Raw genomic sequence first — 17,035 nt, 5'->3', positions numbered from 1 at the left:
ACGAGTAACCACTCGCCTTCGTTCCCAACGCGATGCTACACTCACTTCCAGAGCTTGATAGTTTTATCCCAGCTACACGACGCGACGAGCGAACTCTTGAGCGGATGCCACGCGACGCCGATGGCGACCTGGTCGTGCGCTTTGATGGTTTTAATGATTTTACTCGTCTTCCAATCCCAGAAGAAGAGCTTACCGTTGCCATCGCCGCTCACGACGGTGCCGTCATCGGTGGAGAAAGCGGGCTGGCACGCGTACCCGGCGTTGTGATGACCGCCGAATCGTTTTTTGTTGTTCCTGCGGAAACGCTCATCCACGCTGTACGTGACGATTTGGTTGTCGAGAGACTGGCCGATGATGTACTTGCCGCTGTTCGATATCGCCGTCGCCGGGGTGGAGTGCATGGACGGATCAGCGATGTACTTGGTCGTCACAGGGATGCCGAACTCCCAAACTCGTAGCGACTTGTCGTCGGACGACGACATGAATCTTTCGCCGCCGTCGGCGAATGTGATGGAGTTCACCGGTCCTAGGTGCTGATCGTACTCTTGAACCAAGTCTCCGTTGTTCATGTCCCACTGCACGATCTTTTTATCACTCTGACCGATGAGCACCAAATTCTCTTGCTTGGGATGAATCTTCGCGCAGTATCCAATTTTCCCGCTCGAAACCGTCTGAATGACTTTTCCCGTCTCGGTATCCCACAATCGAACTTTTTTGTCCCACGACGTTGACACGAAGCGTGTGCCGTCCTGATTGAAGCACACGTCCTTTACGGCCTTATCGTGTCCCATGTACGTGCGCATGCACTTTCTCGTGTTGTATACGTCCCAAATTTTCACCACGTTGTCCATGCCAGCCGACAAGAGTAAGTGCCCCGTGTGAGGGAAAAACTCAATCTTCGCCACGCCCTTGGTGTGCCCGTTGAACGTGTGCACGCACTTGTTCGGGGCGTAGCACGTGCCATCACCGTCGCGTTTCTCGCTCTTCGGCGCCGTGATCCACGATTGTCCGGCGTAATTGACTTCTTCCTTGCCGTGGAACGTGGATGTCTTCGAGTCATCCGTGGCCCCCAACGTCTCCCCGGGCTTCGTCCCGAGATCTTCGAGCTTACCCTTTGCCCGAAGCTTGGCCTCACGATTTTCCATGTGCCACTTCAAGTACTCCTTCTCCTTCTCCGACAGATCGTCGTGCACGATGACTTTCTGCGCCGCGCGCGCCGGCGCCCACGCCGAGCGGTCCACGTCTCCGCCCGCGCTCGGAGTCGCCGCGCTCGCCAACACCTCGTCCCGAATTCTCCGCTTCTTCGACGCGCTCACGGTGAAAGCCGTTTCCCCCTTGTTTGCCTCGTACGCCTCGACGTCGCCCACCGCGCCCTTCCCGTTCACCGCGCGCGCGTACCCTCGCGAGTTGTACGTGTTGTACTGCTCCTCGAACGAGTACGCGCTCACCGACGTCACGTCCACTTGTCCCAGCGCGTGATTCCGCGCCCCGCGACCGGTCAAACGATCCTCGCGATATTCATGCAGCGGTCCCTCGATCGGCGCCGTCATCTCGTCGTACGTCAGGTTTCGCGTCATGTTGCGTTCCGTCGGGTCTGCGCGCGTCTCGCAATCGTCGTCGATTCCGTCAATCTCTCCTCTCGTCGCGCGTCGTGAACGTCCGCGAACGCGCACGTCGTGCGTCGCATCGTTTCCATCGCGTCCGCACGCACCGATCGCTTCGCGCGTGGACGCCAGAGGAACCAAGCGCTCGTCGCCGTCGTCGTCTCGCTCGAGCGCCAACGCGGCGCTATCGACGCGCGGCGCGGCGGAGACGGCGCGCGCGCGCGTTACCCGCGGTGCGTCGTCTTCATCGCGCTCGTCCTCGGATGCGTCGGAGCCGTAGTTCTCGACGCCGAGCATGGGGTCCGGGAGGGGCGAAGTGACGCGCGGAGGACGTTTGAGCGGGAGGTGATTGATACAAGGCGATGTCACGCGACGTCGGGGTCCGCGGCGTTCGTGTCGTCGATGCCGCCGAGGAAGTTGGAGACGCGCTCGATGGCGGCGCGCTCGTTGTCCTCGACGCGAACTGGTTCTCTTCGGATGTTTGCCCACCGCGCTCGCATTTGCTCCGCTCTCGCGGACGCGTTGAAACGAGCGCCGCGTGGGAAAACGTCGCTTGCCACACGCAAATCGGATCGAGAGATTCTAGAGGGAGATGTTGTCGTGGACGACGTCGACGTCGACGCGTCGATGTCGGTCGTCGCGTCGTTCGATTGGCCGAACGTTGGACGTTTGACGTCGGGCGTCGTCGCCGCCATCTTCGCATAGAGCGCGATTGCGGCTTCGCACGCGCGCTCGTATGCATTTTCAAATATTTTCACGACGCCGGCGAGTCGAGCGGCGACGCCGGCGGCGATGAGACTCTTAAATATCCCCGCCCCGCGCGCCTCGCTCGCCGCCGCGCCGCCGTCGCGTCGCGCCCACCGCGTCACCACCACCGCGCCCGAAATCGCGAGCGCGGCGAACACCCACACCGCGCTGTACATCACGCGCACCCCCGCGCGCGGCGCCGCGACGCCTCGACGCACCGAGACGCCCTCCGCGCGTCCGCGCGTCTCCGTCCCGCGCGCCGCCTCCGCCGCCAACAGCTTCAACAGCTCCCCACCACCCAGCGCTCTCCACGCCTCTTCCTCCCTCGCCACCTGCGCTCGAGCCGCGCGACCAAAATATCCCGACGGCGCGAGCCCTCTCGACGCCTGAAACGCCTCCACCGCCGCCGTCGTCCGCGCGTCGCACGTCCCGTGCGCCTCCGTCCCCAACAACCCTTGCGCCAGCGCGACGTCCGTGCCGGCGTCACCCAGGCCGAAATCTCGCGTCAATCGACTCGATATCGCCGTCGCGCCGTGCGCCGTCGCGTGCGCCGTCGCGACGGCGTTGAAATCCAGCGCCACGGCGTCGCGCGCGATGGCGCTCGATTTCAACGCACATCGCCCCGCGTCGCCCGCACGTCGCGTCGCGTCTACCCCCGGGAGCGCGCGCGGTCGACCCAGACGCATCGACCGCATCGCCCGCGGGCGAGGCGCCGTCGACGCCGCGACGCGCGACGACGCGGTCGAATCATTCATTCAATGCATTCATGCAATCGCGCAAAATCACGCAATGCTTCGCCGCACATCATTCGCATGCGTGTGCGCGCTGGGTTGGGTAAAATTGGCATCACGATCTCCCTCACGACCCGAAACTTCGTGATCTGCATCACGATCACGACCCATGGATCGTGATGCGACCTTGGAGGAAATTTCAAGCTTGCGGCGACGCTCTTCGAGGGGGTGCTAGGGTTAGAACAGTGACACAATTTACTTATCATCGCTGTATTTCCTCGAAACCGGTACCGACATAGCGTATTATCAGTCACGTGATGCTTATCAGTGAGGTATACCCGTCAATATCAGCAAATGATAGGCTTTACATACACTCAATATAGCATCATGATCTGAATCATCGATTTCGTGATGGGCGTCAGCATCACGACTCATAGATCGTGATGATGCCAACCTAGTGTGCGCGCGACGCTTCATAGCGTCCAAGCACCCAGTATACGTACATCACGTATTCAACGACGCACATCACTATGTGGACCACGCGCGCCGGCCCGCCGGCGTCCATCGCCCGAACGCGCGTCGCGACGCGCCACCGCGCGACGCCCACGCCCGCGCGCGCGCTCGCACGCGCGCGACCGTTCGCGCGGTTCCCCCGCGCGGCGTCTCGCGCGCGCGCGCGCGGTCGAGGACGGATTCACGCCATCGCGCGCGGCGCGGCGGCTCGGGGTTAGGTTTCTCGACGAATCGCGCGTCTGGTCGATCATGCGGGCCGTGCGGACGTCTGTGGCGCGCGCGTCGCGCGTGGAGACGCGTGGACGGGTCGTGCGTCGATGTTGGACGCGTCGGGGGGGGGCGCGGGGGACGCGGGGGATGGCGCGCGTGCCGGGGGCGGGGGCGGAGGACGGATCGCGCGAGCGCGAGCGCGGGCGGATCGGCGGGCCGGGGACGAAAGCGGTGAAGATTGGCGCGATCGCGGCGTTGGCGCTGTTGCTCGCGCCGCGAGCGGCGAGTGCGAGTGCGCGTGGAGACAGAGCGCGGGAGCACGGAAGCGCGGAGGTTCGGCGGGTGACGGAAAGAGGCGCCGTCGTGGGGGAGTTGGCCGAGGCGGAGGGCGGCGACGGCGAGGAGGGCGGCGATGCGAGGGCGAATGATGAGAGCGCGGATCCGAGCGTGAGCGCGAGCGGAGCTGATGAGGATGGGGATGATTTGTTCGACGACGACGACGGAACGCCGCGAGCGCAGAGGACGAGGCGGCGTAGAGGGACGCAGAAGAAGGCGTCTCTGGTTTCGCACGAACCCGAGAAGAAGAAAAAGGTTCCGACGGGTAAGATAGCGGCGAAAGAGGCGCTGGATCGCGTCGCGTACAAGACGGGCGAGCACCCGGAGAGCAAGAGAATTCAGTTGAGCCGGTTAGAACAAGAGTTGGCTGAGAGAGCGGCGGCGTACGAAGAGTACGAAAAGGAAAAGAACAGCAAGAACCCGTTTACGAAAATCTTCTCCAAGCGCGGGGACAGATTCGTGCGAAACATCAATTTGCAGTACTTGCGCGACCCTTACGCGATGATGGGCACCGATAAGTTCCCCACAGAGACGTCTTACACGGCGTTTCACAAGATGATTGACGTCGGTCGCGTCAACCGCGTGGTTTATCGCTCCAACGAGACGAGCATTCGATACTACATCGACGACACCGAGGAGGTGTTCGGGTGCAATTTGCCGTATGACCCGATGTTATACAAGAAGCTCTTGCAGGAGCGCCCGGGAGCGATGGGTCACATTAGGATTGAGATGGAGCAGGCGCCCGAGTGGTTGAAGTTTGCGTCGTTCGCCTTCAACGCGTTCACGCCGCTCATCGTCATCTACTACGCCTGGATGATCTACGACGGCACGTTCAAGGATAGCTCAGAAGACATGTTCGGTAACATGACGACACGCCAGTACGATTCTACAGTGCGCCAGGGTATGAGCTTGAAGGACATTAGCGGCATCGACACCGTCAAGGAGGAGATGCTCGAGCTCATCTCCTACCTCAAGGATTTCGACAAGTACAACTCCATGGGCGCACGCATTCCAGCTGGCGTCCTCCTTTGCGGTCCGCCAGGCACGGGTAAGACCTTGCTCGCGCGCTGCGTCGCCGGCGAAGCAGGTGTACCGTTCTTTTCTTGCGCCGGTACGGAGTTTATGGAGATGTTTGTCGGCGTCGGTGCTGCGCGTATTCGTAACTTATTCGACCAAGCCAAGAAAGTGGCGCCGTGCATCATCTTCATCGATGAGTTTGATGCTGTCGGAACGAAACGTTCGGAGACGGGCCAAGGTCAAGTGTACGGTAACGACGAAGCTACGGCTACTATCAACCAAATGTTGACTGAGATGGACGGCTTCTCCACCGCGACGGGTATCATGATTTTGGCGGCAACGAACCGACCGCAAGTGCTCGATCCGGCTCTCATTCGTGCCGGTCGCTTCGATCGGGTGATCGAGATGGGTTTACCGAACAAGAAGTCTCGACAAGAGATTCTGTTCCTGCACTGCAATAAGCCGACGTTTGCCGGTAACATTGACCCCAACTTGGATTACGAATACATCGCTAGACAGTGCGCTGGGTTCAGCGGCGCGGACATTGAAAACCTCACCAAGTCCGCAGTGATGCGCGTCGCGCAAGCCGAGCGCGGACTCGCCTCGACGGGCGACTTCCTCTGGTGCATTGACGATATTCGACGATCGCAGAGCTTCGTTCGCAACGGCAGCGGTGCCGGCAGCTTGGCTCGAGACAGCATGCTTGAAGATGTTCTCGTGGCTCAGATGAACCCGTACACGCGCGACACCGTCGCGGCGTATTTTGCCGCGCAAACGCTCGTCGCGATGCAAATGCCCGCGTACGACGAGGTGAGCAAGGTGAGCGTGTTCCCCAGCGGCCAGGCGAGTGGTCAAATCTCCTATGTCCCCGACGAAGTGGACTCCCCGGCGGCGCGTTCAGTGCGCTCTCAATCGTATTATGAGAGTAAGCTGTGCGTTCTCGTTGCTGGTCAGATGGCGGAGCGATATTTGTACGGCCCCGAGCACGTCTCGACGACGGGTTCGGAGGACATCGCGATGGCGACCAAGTTGGCGTGCGAAATGGTCATGCGTCACGGTTGGAGCGACTTGGGCCCGATCGCGCTCGCACCCGAATCGACTCGCGAGGAAGATTACCTTCGCGTGGGCAAGGATTCGAGCATCGATTTGATCGGGCAAATGTCCGACGAGATGGATTTATTAGTGTACAACGAGGTGAGGAAGACGTTGACCCGAGCGTGTCAACGCGCGGTCATGGTGCTCCACGAGCCAAAGAACAGAGAGATGCTCTTCACTCTCAAGGAGTCGTTGCTCACCGTGCGCGACATTACCGGTCGACAGCTCGTTAACGCGTTCGAGAAGGCTGGCATCGAGCGCGAGCGAACGTTCGAGGTGTGGGATCTCTCCTGGGGCGAACAAAAGGAGGTGTACTGGGACGATTTGATGCTCTCCGTGTGGGCGCAAGAGCCCGAGAGCGGCAAGTTCTGGGAGCTCGTCAAGGACCAGTGGCACGCCATCGGACCGAGCGCCGATAACGTTGTCGAACTACCCGCTTGGGCTGAAAACTACCTCGGCTCCATGACGGATGACGACCGGATCAACCTCGCCGTGACGCTCCCAGAGGAAGCCGCAAACAAGTTCCTTACCCAGTCGGGCGGCGTTCCGAGCGAGTACGCCTCCAGACGCGCCGCGTACGAGCAGAGCAAGTCTCGTTAATCACTTCCCGGAATTAGTATAACCGCACAGCTTTAACGATACGAAGCGCGCATCGGACGTCACCACCGCCCGCGACCGCGCCCTTCCATCCGTCCCGCCGCGTCGCCGCGCTCGCGTCCGAATCCAACACATCTTTCTAATCCACCCAACAAGTCGGCGCGCACACATGTCCGACGCGCGCACCCCGCGCGGGAAACGCGTGGACGATCGATCCGGCGCCTTTGACGCCCAGTCCTTCGCGCGCATCGTCAAGCGAGAGGCGAAACAACTCGCCGCGTTCATTCGATCGAGCGCGCGGTACGCCGCGCGTCACGCCTCCGCGCCGAGCGCTTTGAACGCGTACGGACTGTACGGCGACGCGTCGTACGGCGACGACGATGACGCGCACGACGCGCTGCTCGACGCGCTGTCAAACGTGCGATCGATCGAGAGAGGGAGACGCGCGGACGAGGCGAGAGGCGCGGCGCGCGCGGAGACGGCGACGAGATCGAGTCGAGACGACGCGGTGAAGGACGCGGATGAGCATGGTGATGATGCGACAGCGATGATTGAACCGTTTTTGAACGTGGTGCGAAGCGTGGAGACGGGAGGGATGGTGACGAGCGCGGCGTTGGTGGCGATCTTGAAGATCTTGAAGAGCGGACGGGCGACGCGAGACTTGCCGGGCGGCGCGGGAAGGTTCGTGCACGCGGTCGCGGACGCGGTGACTCTGTGCCGGTTCGAGGCGACGAGCGCGGAAGATGACGATGCGGTATTGAGCCAGATCCTGTACGTGTTGGCGGCGTGTGTGGAGTGCGATTGCGGCGACGCGCTGAGCGACGACGATTTGTGCGACGTGTTTCAGGCGTGCTACAGGATTGGACATCAGAGCGGTAAGGAGACCCCGTTGTTGCGAGAGCTGAGTAAGCAGACTTTGAGTGAGATTGTTTACCACATCAGTCAGCGCACGGGTGAGATCGTCCGCGCGACGGCGGTGGCGACGGCGAACAGTAGAGAAGGTAAGGCGCCGAGACTGATGTCGCCAAGAAACGCGGTGATCCTCCCGCCAACGCCAACCCCTGTGGTGCCCGCGACCGAAGGCGAGGAGGATCCGGGGAGTCCACAGGAAGTGGCAGGTCCGGGGACGGACATCACTGCGCACGAGCACTCGGAAACGGCGAAGGATCCGCACGGATTGCCAGCGTTGATTGAAATTTTCCGCTTCGCTGTGAGTCTCATAGCTCCTGACACGCACGGTCGTGGGTCGGAGGACGCGAACAGCTTGTTCGGTTTGAAGCTCGTGACTATAATGCTCGATGGCAACACCCAGCACTTCCGAACGAATCGTGCGCTCATGAGTTTGATTTTGGACGACCTCTCTCGTGCCTTGTGCGGAGTCGTCGTCTCGTGCTCAGCGAACGTGTTGGCGGCGACGACGTCCCTCATCACAGCTATCTACGCGGATTTCAGGGAAGATCTCAAACTACACTTGGAGGCATTCGTGCGCATGGTGATTTTGCCGCTATGCTCGAGCGTTAAGGGCGGTCATGACCAGACGCAGCTTGTGGCACTGGACGCGCTCGTCGAATTGTGCAGGGAGGAGCACTTCGCAACCGATTTATACATGTACTACGACTGTGATCTGACCAAGCCAAACGTTTTCGAAGAGGTGGCGACCGTGTTGGCACAGACGTCATATCCCGGAGATGCCACGCTCGCTCCAGTGCATCTGCTCAGCCTGGAAGGTCTGTTATCTATTGTCCAAGCCGTTTCGAACCGAGCTCGATGGGCGTCGCCGAGACAGGCTTTTGATTTCGCGAACAATTCGGTGATCGATCCCTGGTCCCTTGACGACGGTTCGAGCGCGATTGGGTCCGAACGATTCAAAGCTCTGGCGAGAATGAAGTACTTTAAGCGACGATTATTGAGCGCCGCGGAGCACTTCAATCGTTCGTACAAGAAGGGGTTGGCGTACATGCAAGAGATCAAGCTCCTGCCGGATCCGCTCGAGCCTGTTGGAGTGGCGAAATTTTTGAAGTTCGCTCCAGGGTTGGACAAAGAGGTTGTCGGTGACTACCTCGGCGAGCCAGCGGCGTTCGTCATTTCGGTATTGGACGAGTACACCAAGCTGTTTGACTTTAGAGACGTAACGCTGGATCGGGCGTTGAGATCGTTCTTATCGGGATTCAAGCTGCCGGGTGAGGCGCAAAAAATTTCGCGAATCCTCGAGTGCTTCGCCGCTCGGTATTATGAGTCCAATCCGGACTCGGTGGCGGACGCTGACTCGGCGTACGTGCTATCCTACAGCATCATTATGCTCAACACGGATCAGCACAACGCGCAAGTAAAGAACAAGATGACGCTGGAGCAGTTTATTCGAAACAACAGAGGGACGAACGGCGGCGAGGACTGGCCCGCTGAGGTGCTTGTCAACATATTCGACTCAATCGTCACTGATGAAATCAAACTCGACGCCGGTGGTGCATCGAGCCTGACGCCGAGTCGATGGGAACAACTCTTGCGAGACGTGAATGCTGGCAGAGGAAAGTTGCAGGCCACGCCTGACCACGTTGAGGCAGCCCTGTACGACGGTGAGTTGTTCGGCATCATTTGGGGTTCGACAGCCGCCGCGATTTCTGCTGTGTTTGAACACACAGCGGACGATGCGGTGATGCAATCGAGCTTGCTCGGATTCTTGTCCGTGGCGAATATCTCCGCCTCGCACGGCATGTCCGAGGTACTCGACCAGCTCGTCGCTACGCTGTGCAAGTTCGCGAACGAAGGTTTGACGAGAGAAGAGGTGTTGCCCTCCGGAGAGCGTTCTCGCCCACTCGTCGTCTTTGGCGAAGACGTCAGAGCGTGCGCTGCGACGAGGACCGTCTTTGGTATAGCGCACAAGCACGGCGACGTTCTCCGACAAGCATGGTGCAACATTTTGGACACGGTTCTGCGCATGACAAAGGTTGGTTTAGTTTCGGAGAATCTCTTCATCGCCGACGATGAGTCTTCGTACAGATCCGAGATGCAAACAAAGCGCATTCGCGACATCGCTCGGGCGAAGAGAAGTCAAGGATCGTCGCTTCTTCGTTCGTTTTCCGCCATGATTGCAGGCGATGACGGACGTGACACACCTTTGCCGCCGCCAACAGAAGCGGAACAAAGAATAGAAGACCTGGCCACTGCGTGCGTGAGCGCCTGTCGCGTGAAAGAGATTTTCTCTGATACCAAGTTTTTGGAGCTCGAGTCGTTGACTTATCTCATGAGAGCGCTCGTCTGGGCCGCTGGGGATCCGGCTCTCGTCTCCGCCACCGCGGATGATGAAGATGCGGCAATTTTTTGCTTGGACGCAATGTTCATGGTGACGATGCGCAATCGAGACAGAGTTCACGCGGTTTTGCCTATTCTAACGACATATCTCGGCGAAATCCTCCGGGCGGCGAAGAAGCCGTCGCCGGCGTGCGAGATAATCGTCTTTGAGTTGATTCGTCTGTGCGTCGTGTTGATTCCGAACGATGAAGACGTCGCAGACGATTTGGTGGAATCCTTGCGATTGTTGTTTTCACTCGAGCCAACTGTCGCGGATGCATTCCTCAGTCGTATCGCCGCGCAAATCGACTCCCTCATCGAAGTCGGTGCGCGCAATATCAAGACGCAGCAGAGCTGGGACACGATGTGTAAGCTCCTGATGGCGAGTGCCTTGCATCCGGGAGCCGCGGAGAAAGGATTCTCTGCGCTCTCGAGAATCATGAGAGAAGCTGCGAACGTGAATGCGGTGAACGTGCGATCGTGTCTAGAGGCGGCGAGCTCGTTCGTTGATAGCGACCAGGGTGGAGATGAGCGCAGTATTGCTGCTCTACAACTGCTTTCCGACGCCAACGTAGCCGTTTGCGCGTGGGCTTCGAATTCCACGGTTACTGATGAGGAAAGGACAGAGGTCATCGCCGGCGCGTGGGGCGATTTAGTTCGTGAACTCGGACGAATCAGTTTTGAGGACACTCGAGCGGCGGTTCGAGACGACGCCGTTCTGACACTCCAGCGCGTGTTATTAGGCGCTGAATCCCTCGACGCGGGGGGCGATTTGTGGCTGACGACGTTTGACTCGGTGTTGCTCACCATGCTCAACGAACTCACGGAGACGGTTCGTAAGACTCGCGGAAGAGATAGCGGCGCGGCAGAAAATACTGCGCGTATCGCGGTCGCGTGCGTGACGAAGACGTTCCTTCAGTACGGCTCTAAAATGAAGGCAGAAGATGGCTCGGCATTTGGCGGTACGCTCTTAGCAATCATGGACGCCGCGTCATTACTCCAAAAGCACGCAAAAACGGAGGAGCTCGTCGACGCGGTGCCGGAAGCCATTAAAAACGTTCTTCTAGTTTTGTGCGCGGGCGAGATCGTTGAGCGTGATGATCCTCTCTGGGGCAAGATGTGGGGCAAAGCTGGCGCGATGGACGTCGAGCTGACGCCTGCGGCGCTCGGCCTCAACCCGACACCGATGTCCCCTCGCGCGGAGGCACTGCCCGTCGCAGTCGAAGCGACGTCGCCTCAGTGATGAATAACGCGTTTGAACGCTTGTAGCAACAGAATGTCACGATGAAAAAGTTCATTCCAACACTCCGCACTCCGCTACGACGACGCTCTTCGTCGGTTCCTCGCTCATACCTCCCGGCGCCACCGCGCACTCTTCCTCGATCATATCCAACACCTCCATGCCCTCGATGATCTTCCCAAAAACTACGTGCTTCCCATCGAGCTGCTTACACGGCCCGAACGTTATAAAAAACTGCGAGGTGTTTGAATTCTTTCCCGTGTTCCCCATCGACAACACGCCTCGCGCGTCGTGTTTCAATTTCAAACCTCCGACATCATCCTTGAACGTCTTCTTCCCGAGCGCGGACTCCCCCCCCGCGCCGTTCTGATGTTGAAAATCCCCTCCCTGCATCATGAACCCTCGCACGCATCGATGAAACCGCACGCCTTCGTAACACATTCTCGCTCCGCTCTCCTTACTCGTCCCTCTCGTTCCCAGGCACAACATCTTAAAATTCTCACACGCCAACGGCGCCCGCTCGTCGAACAGCTCGAACACCATCCGCGTCTTCGTCGCCGGTTCCGTCTCGATCGCTCCTCGAGCGCTCCACTCGTGATCGCTCTCGTACATTTCATTCAGTCGAGATTTTTCACTCCCACCCAACGCCGAGACATCTTTGGACGACCATCCGTAGCGTAAATCCGTCGCCTCGACGAACGCGCGGCACCGCGCGTGCTTGGCGCGATGGTCGTCGACGTCGACGTCGAGAAACGCCCGCGAGGGCATTCGTGCGTCGTCGTGTGTCGAATTCCAGACCCACCCAGTCGCCATCGATCGACGCGACAGAAACCATGACGACGCCGGCGGCGACGGGCGTGGGACACCTCGCGCGCGCGCTCGGACGCGGACGCTTCGATACGCTCGCGCGAGTGGTGCGCGGGGCGTTTGAACGCGCGGATGACGACGCCATGGCGCTCATCGCGAGTTCGCTCGGCGATGACGTCGCGCTGGACCAACGCTGGACGTACGGTGAGCTGAGAGAACGCGCGGAGACGTTCGCGCGGGCGCTGAGGGATCTGGGATACGCCGAACGGGAGGCGAAAGCGCTTGGGGTGCGCGCGCGGAACGGAGGGGACGCGCTGACGGCGTATTTGGGAGGGGCGTTGGCGGGAAGCGGGACGCGGACGTGCGGCGCGCGAGAGGACGCGCGAGAGGCGTTCGGAAACGGGAAGACGCGAGGAACGATGGTGGAGTTCGTCGACGCGGATGTGGTGGGATCGATCGTCGGGGCGCACGAACCGATCGCGCTGAACGGAGGGACGGTGAAGGATAAGGTTATTTTATACGAGGTGCTTCGGGCGGCGTACGGACGCGCGGAGGACGGCGAGGACGGAGACGCGACGACGTCGGCGACGGTAGACGCGCGGTACATGTTCGGGGGGGATAAGGTGACGAGTGGAATGACGCTCGCGTCGGCGGCGGCGCGCGCGGCGGCGGCGCTGGACGTGCGAGAGACGGACGCGGTGTGCGTGCCGGTGCCGCTCGGACACGCGATGGGTTTCGGTTTCGGCGCGCTCGCGGCGTTGACGAGCGGCGCGCGATTGGTGCTCCCACCCACGATGGGTAGCGCCGCCGACGGTGACGCCGCGCGACGCGCGATGTTCGAGGCCACGCTCGAAGCTTTGCGCTCCGAAAAATGCACGCTCGTCGTCGCCGACTCGCACGTGACGCGCTCGGCGAACGAGCTCGCGCCCGACCTCTCGGGACTCGACGAACTGCGCGGTGGCCTCGTCAAGGTGGGCTCGGGCGATGACGTCGGCATGCAAGATCCCGTGAAATTTCTCGGCGTCGATCTTCTCACCGTGGGCGTCGCCAAACCGAAGTAGTCAATTCGTTTAGTTGTCGTCGAACCAGTCATCCAAACACTTATTAGCCCAGCGCGCCTCATCCGCATTCGTCGCCATGCCTCCCGTACTCGCCCGCGTCGTCCCCACGACGCGCGCGCGCGCCGTGACCACGTCGCCAGTCGCTCCGCGTCGCGCTTCGACGCCCCACCGCGTCGGGTCGACGAAAAACGAGCTGTTGAGGAACCAAACGACGCACTTTTCGAGAACTTTGCGCATCGTGCAATCATCGCCGCGGTCGAACGACGGCGCCCAAGGCACGGTGGAGTACGTGACACCGGACCCGCAAACCTTCCTCGTCGGATCGTGCGCGACGTATGCGGTGATGACGGCGGCGGCGCAGGTTTTGTGCGCGTTCGCGGAGGTGCACCCGGACGTGCGGGACGCGACGGCGCACGGGTTCAACGCCGACGCGGCGGCTCTGTGGATGGTTCCGCTCCTGGCGTCGCTCACGGTGGCGGTGACGCAGGCGGATAAGGTGGAGTTTTTGAGAGAGGTGAAAGTGATGTTAAAGGAAGGGGTACTGCCGAGCGTTGCGCCGCTCGGAGCGCTCGGGATTTTAGCGCTGAGCGTCGGCGCGGGGATCGGCGAGGAGGCAATGTTCAGAGGTTTTCTCATGCCCTGGGTCGATCTGCGGTTGGAGTCTTTCGGATTGAGCGGTGACGTCTCAGCGTTCGGGGCGTTGGCCACCACTTCGCTATTCTTCGGGGCGTTGCACGCGATTACGCCGGCGTACGCAATTTGGGCAACGTGGGCGAGCGTTTTGTTTAGTATCGAGTACGTGCGCGACGGTCTGGGCAGCGCCATGTTCACCCACGCGCTGTATGATTATTTAGCGTTTCTGTACATCATCGTTAGCTGGATGCCGGACAGAGCACCCGAGGCGAGCGAGTAGTGTTTAATGTGAGAGATGCGGCAAAATATTTCATTCATGTCGGAATGGTTAGGTCAAGATCGCTCGTGAGACGATCGCGATTTTCCTCCCACCACTGCCTAGCTAATTCATTGCTAAATATGCGTTTGCTGAATCGAACACGTTTGAGAATGGTTTTATCGCCATGCACCTCGAGGGTCATGAAAACACCCTCCTCGACTTCCTCGGTGAACACTTTCGGTTCATCAATGGGAACATTGCTGCGTCGCGATGGGTTCGGTACTTTGTGACGGAGCGATGGTGGCTTTGTATGTCGTTCCGCTCCCCTTGCAGCGATCGCTGCCTGCGTCGCTCGCTCCAGGACAGCCCTCTCCTCCGCGAGGTGCGTGAGCGAGGCTTCGGCTTCGTCCGCCACCCGTCGGGCACTCTGGATGAAAGTTTCCTCCGTGAGCGCCTCTTGCGGCGCTTCCACCACCGTAAACGGCGGCGGTGAAGGTCGAGGTGAAGGTGGCGCGGCTGCCGGAGAAGGTTCACGACACTCAAGCTTGGTTGGTTCGACTAGCTCCGGTGTCGCGGCTCTGGGTGCCAGTGGCTCTATCAATGGAGATGGTAAACTACGTGCGAGATCGTTATCCAAAGACTCGTTGTGCACCAAGGACTCTTTCAAATACGTTCGATTCGACGTTTTGGCGACGTTTTCGTACGTCGGACTCAGAACGCTTAGAAGCCTATGCACCGCTTTCTCGCTCTTCAAGCCTTGTTGAGATCCTTTTGCTCTACCCCCTGAACCGACCGTTCCGGTGGTTCCACTTCGCACACTTCCGCTCTGCGCGCTACCGCTCTGCGCGTTCTTGTCCTTTGCCGTGTTCGGCGTCGACGTGGACGCCGTCTCCATATTACTACTACTATTCTTCCTCTCCGGTGGCTTGATCGACGCGCTGACCCTAAGCATCGAGGACTGTCGGATGGAAAAGGTCGACAGCCGGGCCATGCTCGCTTTCTCTTTGATCGTCATCTGCACGCCCCTGAGCACGCACGCGCTCGATGTCGGACCGCACGCGATGTGCAACACTTCACGCCCCCGCATGTTGACGATCTCTTGAGGTACCGGCTGATCGCGATCGTTTCGACCGAGACCTAAACGACCGTTCTTACCGACGCCCCACGAGAAGACGCGCGCGTCGCGCGTCGATGCCACGACGTGATTTTCACCGCTCGCGACGGTGCGCACGGATCCGGTCTCGAAATCGGTCAAGCGCGTGAATGTTGTCGTGCGTAGTGAGTTATCCACCTTTCCCACGCATCCAGCCAACCATAGATCACCCTGAGACGTCAAAGCAACGGTGTGATGTTGACCGCAGCTGACGCTACACACCTCACTTCCAGGCTCGCCGAGCCGATTCGATGTCTTCGTCGGCACCGGCGCCTCCGTACTGTCGCGTATACCTAGTTGACCAGTCTCGCCGTCCCCCCAGGTGAACAGCTCTCCGTCTACGGAGTCGAATTCTGATTCCTCGTTCGTGGGGACTGGGACCCTTACGACTGAGCTTCCCGAGGCGGCGACGATAGCTGCCGTGTGCCACACACCGCACGACACGCGAAGCACGACGCGACGTTCGCGCGTAAACGTCTCTAATTTCCTTGGTTCGCGAGAGGACTCCCTATCACCGTGACCTAGGGCGAAGAACGACCCTTCGCCCCACGTGTAACACGCTCCGGTTTCCGTTACGCATGCCGTGTGACATGGTCCACAAGAAACTTGCACCACCTTGACGCCGCCACCACCCAGGGAACGCGCGCCGCGATGCGCGCTTAGAGTGCCAGTAGCGCTTGGAAATAATATCTTACCTGGGAACCACATGACGCTTCGCACATCGGAGAGACCTAAGAGTCCGGGTGCTGCGTTTGGATCTCCCCAGGCGAACACTTCTCCTTCAACAACAGCGACGGAGTGCGCGCTCCCACATGACAGCGCGACCGCGCGACCGTCCAGGTCTACTCGCGTCGGTCTGTCGAAGTCTTGTCCGCTCGGTATTCCGAGCTTACCGCCCTTACCCTCGCCCCAGGAGTACACGGCGCCTGTGCGCGTGCGCGCCAGCGTGTGTCTTGCTCCAATGGAAATTTCTACCACATCCAGCGTCTCCATGCCCTCGATCGCGCTCGGGGCGTCCACTCTGGTCCATCTCTCACTTTTCGCCGCGAATCCACCGCCAGAGACACTCTCAACCGCGCTCTCCGGCGTGACGTCCGCGCGCCAACCCCACGCGACAGTTTCGTTCGGAACGTTGCACACGCGCGCCGTCGCGCGCATTCTCGTCTCCTCCATCTCGCGCTGAATCTCACGCTCGCGCAACGACGGCGACTTAACCTTAAACTTCCCGATCGCCGAGCTCACGCGCACCGCAGTACCGATCGAGATCCCACCGTCCCGAGCGTCTTCGAACTCGCGCCGCCCGCCGTCGTCGCTCGTCCTCCGCGCCGCGTCCTCTCTCGCCTCCGCCATCACCCGCTCCAGCGCTCGCACCCACAGGTCCCTCTGACATTCGCTCTCGCACACTCCATCCCACGTCTTCGACGCCTTACCGCTTCCGTCTTCGTACACGACGCTGAAACTCCGCGCGTCCGCATCCGCGTCCGCGTCCCCGTCGCGCCGTCTTCGAAACTTTTCTGTGTGTCGTCCCGCGATCACTCGCGCGATCGCGCTCGCCGCGATCGTCTTCTCTTTCCGTCGCTTCCCCACCCAGGTTAGCCCGCGCTCGGTGCACGTGGCGTACACGACGTGCGGCTTGGCGTTGGTGCAATATTTGATTAAAGACGCACCACGTTTGACCGCCGTGAGAGCCTCATCGTCGGCGTGATCGCGACGCATCTCGGCGCGGGGTGCGATCACGTCGGAG

At 60.4% G+C, this 17,035-nt stretch overlaps 8 protein-coding genes across 8 annotated transcripts; 4 read left to right on the top strand and 4 right to left on the bottom strand.

Moving 5' to 3' along the window:
• Positions 1-41: 41 nt before the first annotated feature.
• On the bottom strand, positions 42-1,901 carry OT_ostta10g01140 (G-protein beta WD-40 repeat; the record flags this gene model as incomplete). Its single annotated transcript, XM_022983127.1, has 2 exons — positions 42-1,594; positions 1,712-1,901. The coding sequence occupies 2 exons, from the start codon at positions 1,899-1,901 to the stop codon at positions 42-44; spliced, it is 1,743 nt and encodes a 580-aa protein (XP_022839766.1).
• A 68-nt stretch (positions 1,902-1,969) lies between these two features.
• On the bottom strand, positions 1,970-3,046 carry OT_ostta10g01130 (Peptidoglycan binding-like; the record flags this gene model as incomplete). Its single annotated transcript, XM_003081498.2, has 1 exon — positions 1,970-3,046. One exon carries the CDS (start codon positions 3,044-3,046, stop codon positions 1,970-1,972), a length of 1,077 nt encoding a protein of 358 aa, XP_003081546.2.
• A 906-nt stretch (positions 3,047-3,952) lies between these two features.
• Positions 3,953-6,853, top strand: OT_ostta10g01120 (P-loop containing nucleoside triphosphate hydrolase; the record flags this gene model as incomplete). Its single annotated transcript, XM_003081497.1, has 1 exon — positions 3,953-6,853. One exon carries the CDS (start codon positions 3,953-3,955, stop codon positions 6,851-6,853), a length of 2,901 nt encoding a protein of 966 aa, XP_003081545.1.
• A 166-nt stretch (positions 6,854-7,019) lies between these two features.
• On the top strand, positions 7,020-11,381 carry OT_ostta10g01110 (SEC7-like; the record flags this gene model as incomplete). The annotated part of the gene is made up of 1 exon (XM_022983126.1): positions 7,020-11,381. The coding sequence occupies one exon, from the start codon at positions 7,020-7,022 to the stop codon at positions 11,379-11,381; it is 4,362 nt and encodes a 1,453-aa protein (XP_022839765.1).
• Positions 11,382-11,432: 51 nt separating this feature from the next.
• Positions 11,433-12,191, bottom strand: OT_ostta10g01100 (Cyclophilin-like peptidyl-prolyl cis-trans isomerase domain; the record flags this gene model as incomplete). The annotated part of the gene is made up of 1 exon (XM_003081495.1): positions 11,433-12,191. One exon carries the CDS (start codon positions 12,189-12,191, stop codon positions 11,433-11,435), a length of 759 nt encoding a protein of 252 aa, XP_003081543.1.
• A 137-nt stretch (positions 12,192-12,328) lies between these two features.
• On the top strand, positions 12,329-13,246 carry OT_ostta10g01090 (AMP-dependent synthetase/ligase; the record flags this gene model as incomplete). The annotated part of the gene is made up of 1 exon (XM_022983125.1): positions 12,329-13,246. One exon carries the CDS (start codon positions 12,329-12,331, stop codon positions 13,244-13,246), a length of 918 nt encoding a protein of 305 aa, XP_022839764.1.
• A 76-nt stretch (positions 13,247-13,322) lies between these two features.
• Positions 13,323-14,159, top strand: OT_ostta10g01080 (CAAX amino terminal protease; the record flags this gene model as incomplete). The annotated part of the gene is made up of 1 exon (XM_003081493.1): positions 13,323-14,159. One exon carries the CDS (start codon positions 13,323-13,325, stop codon positions 14,157-14,159), a length of 837 nt encoding a protein of 278 aa, XP_003081541.1.
• A 34-nt stretch (positions 14,160-14,193) lies between these two features.
• Positions 14,194-17,007, bottom strand: OT_ostta10g01070 (Regulator of chromosome condensation 1/beta-lactamase-inhibitor protein II; the record flags this gene model as incomplete). Its single annotated transcript, XM_003081492.1, has 1 exon — positions 14,194-17,007. The coding sequence occupies one exon, from the start codon at positions 17,005-17,007 to the stop codon at positions 14,194-14,196; it is 2,814 nt and encodes a 937-aa protein (XP_003081540.1).
• Between the last annotated feature and the right edge of the window lie 28 nt (positions 17,008-17,035).

Source organism: Ostreococcus tauri, assembly GCF_000214015.3.
Source record: "Ostreococcus tauri WGS project CAID00000000 data, contig chromosome 10, whole genome shotgun sequence".
NCBI classification, from domain to species: domain Eukaryota; kingdom Viridiplantae; phylum Chlorophyta; class Mamiellophyceae; order Mamiellales; family Bathycoccaceae; genus Ostreococcus; species Ostreococcus tauri.
This window is presented reverse-complemented; position numbering and strand designations above follow the sequence as displayed.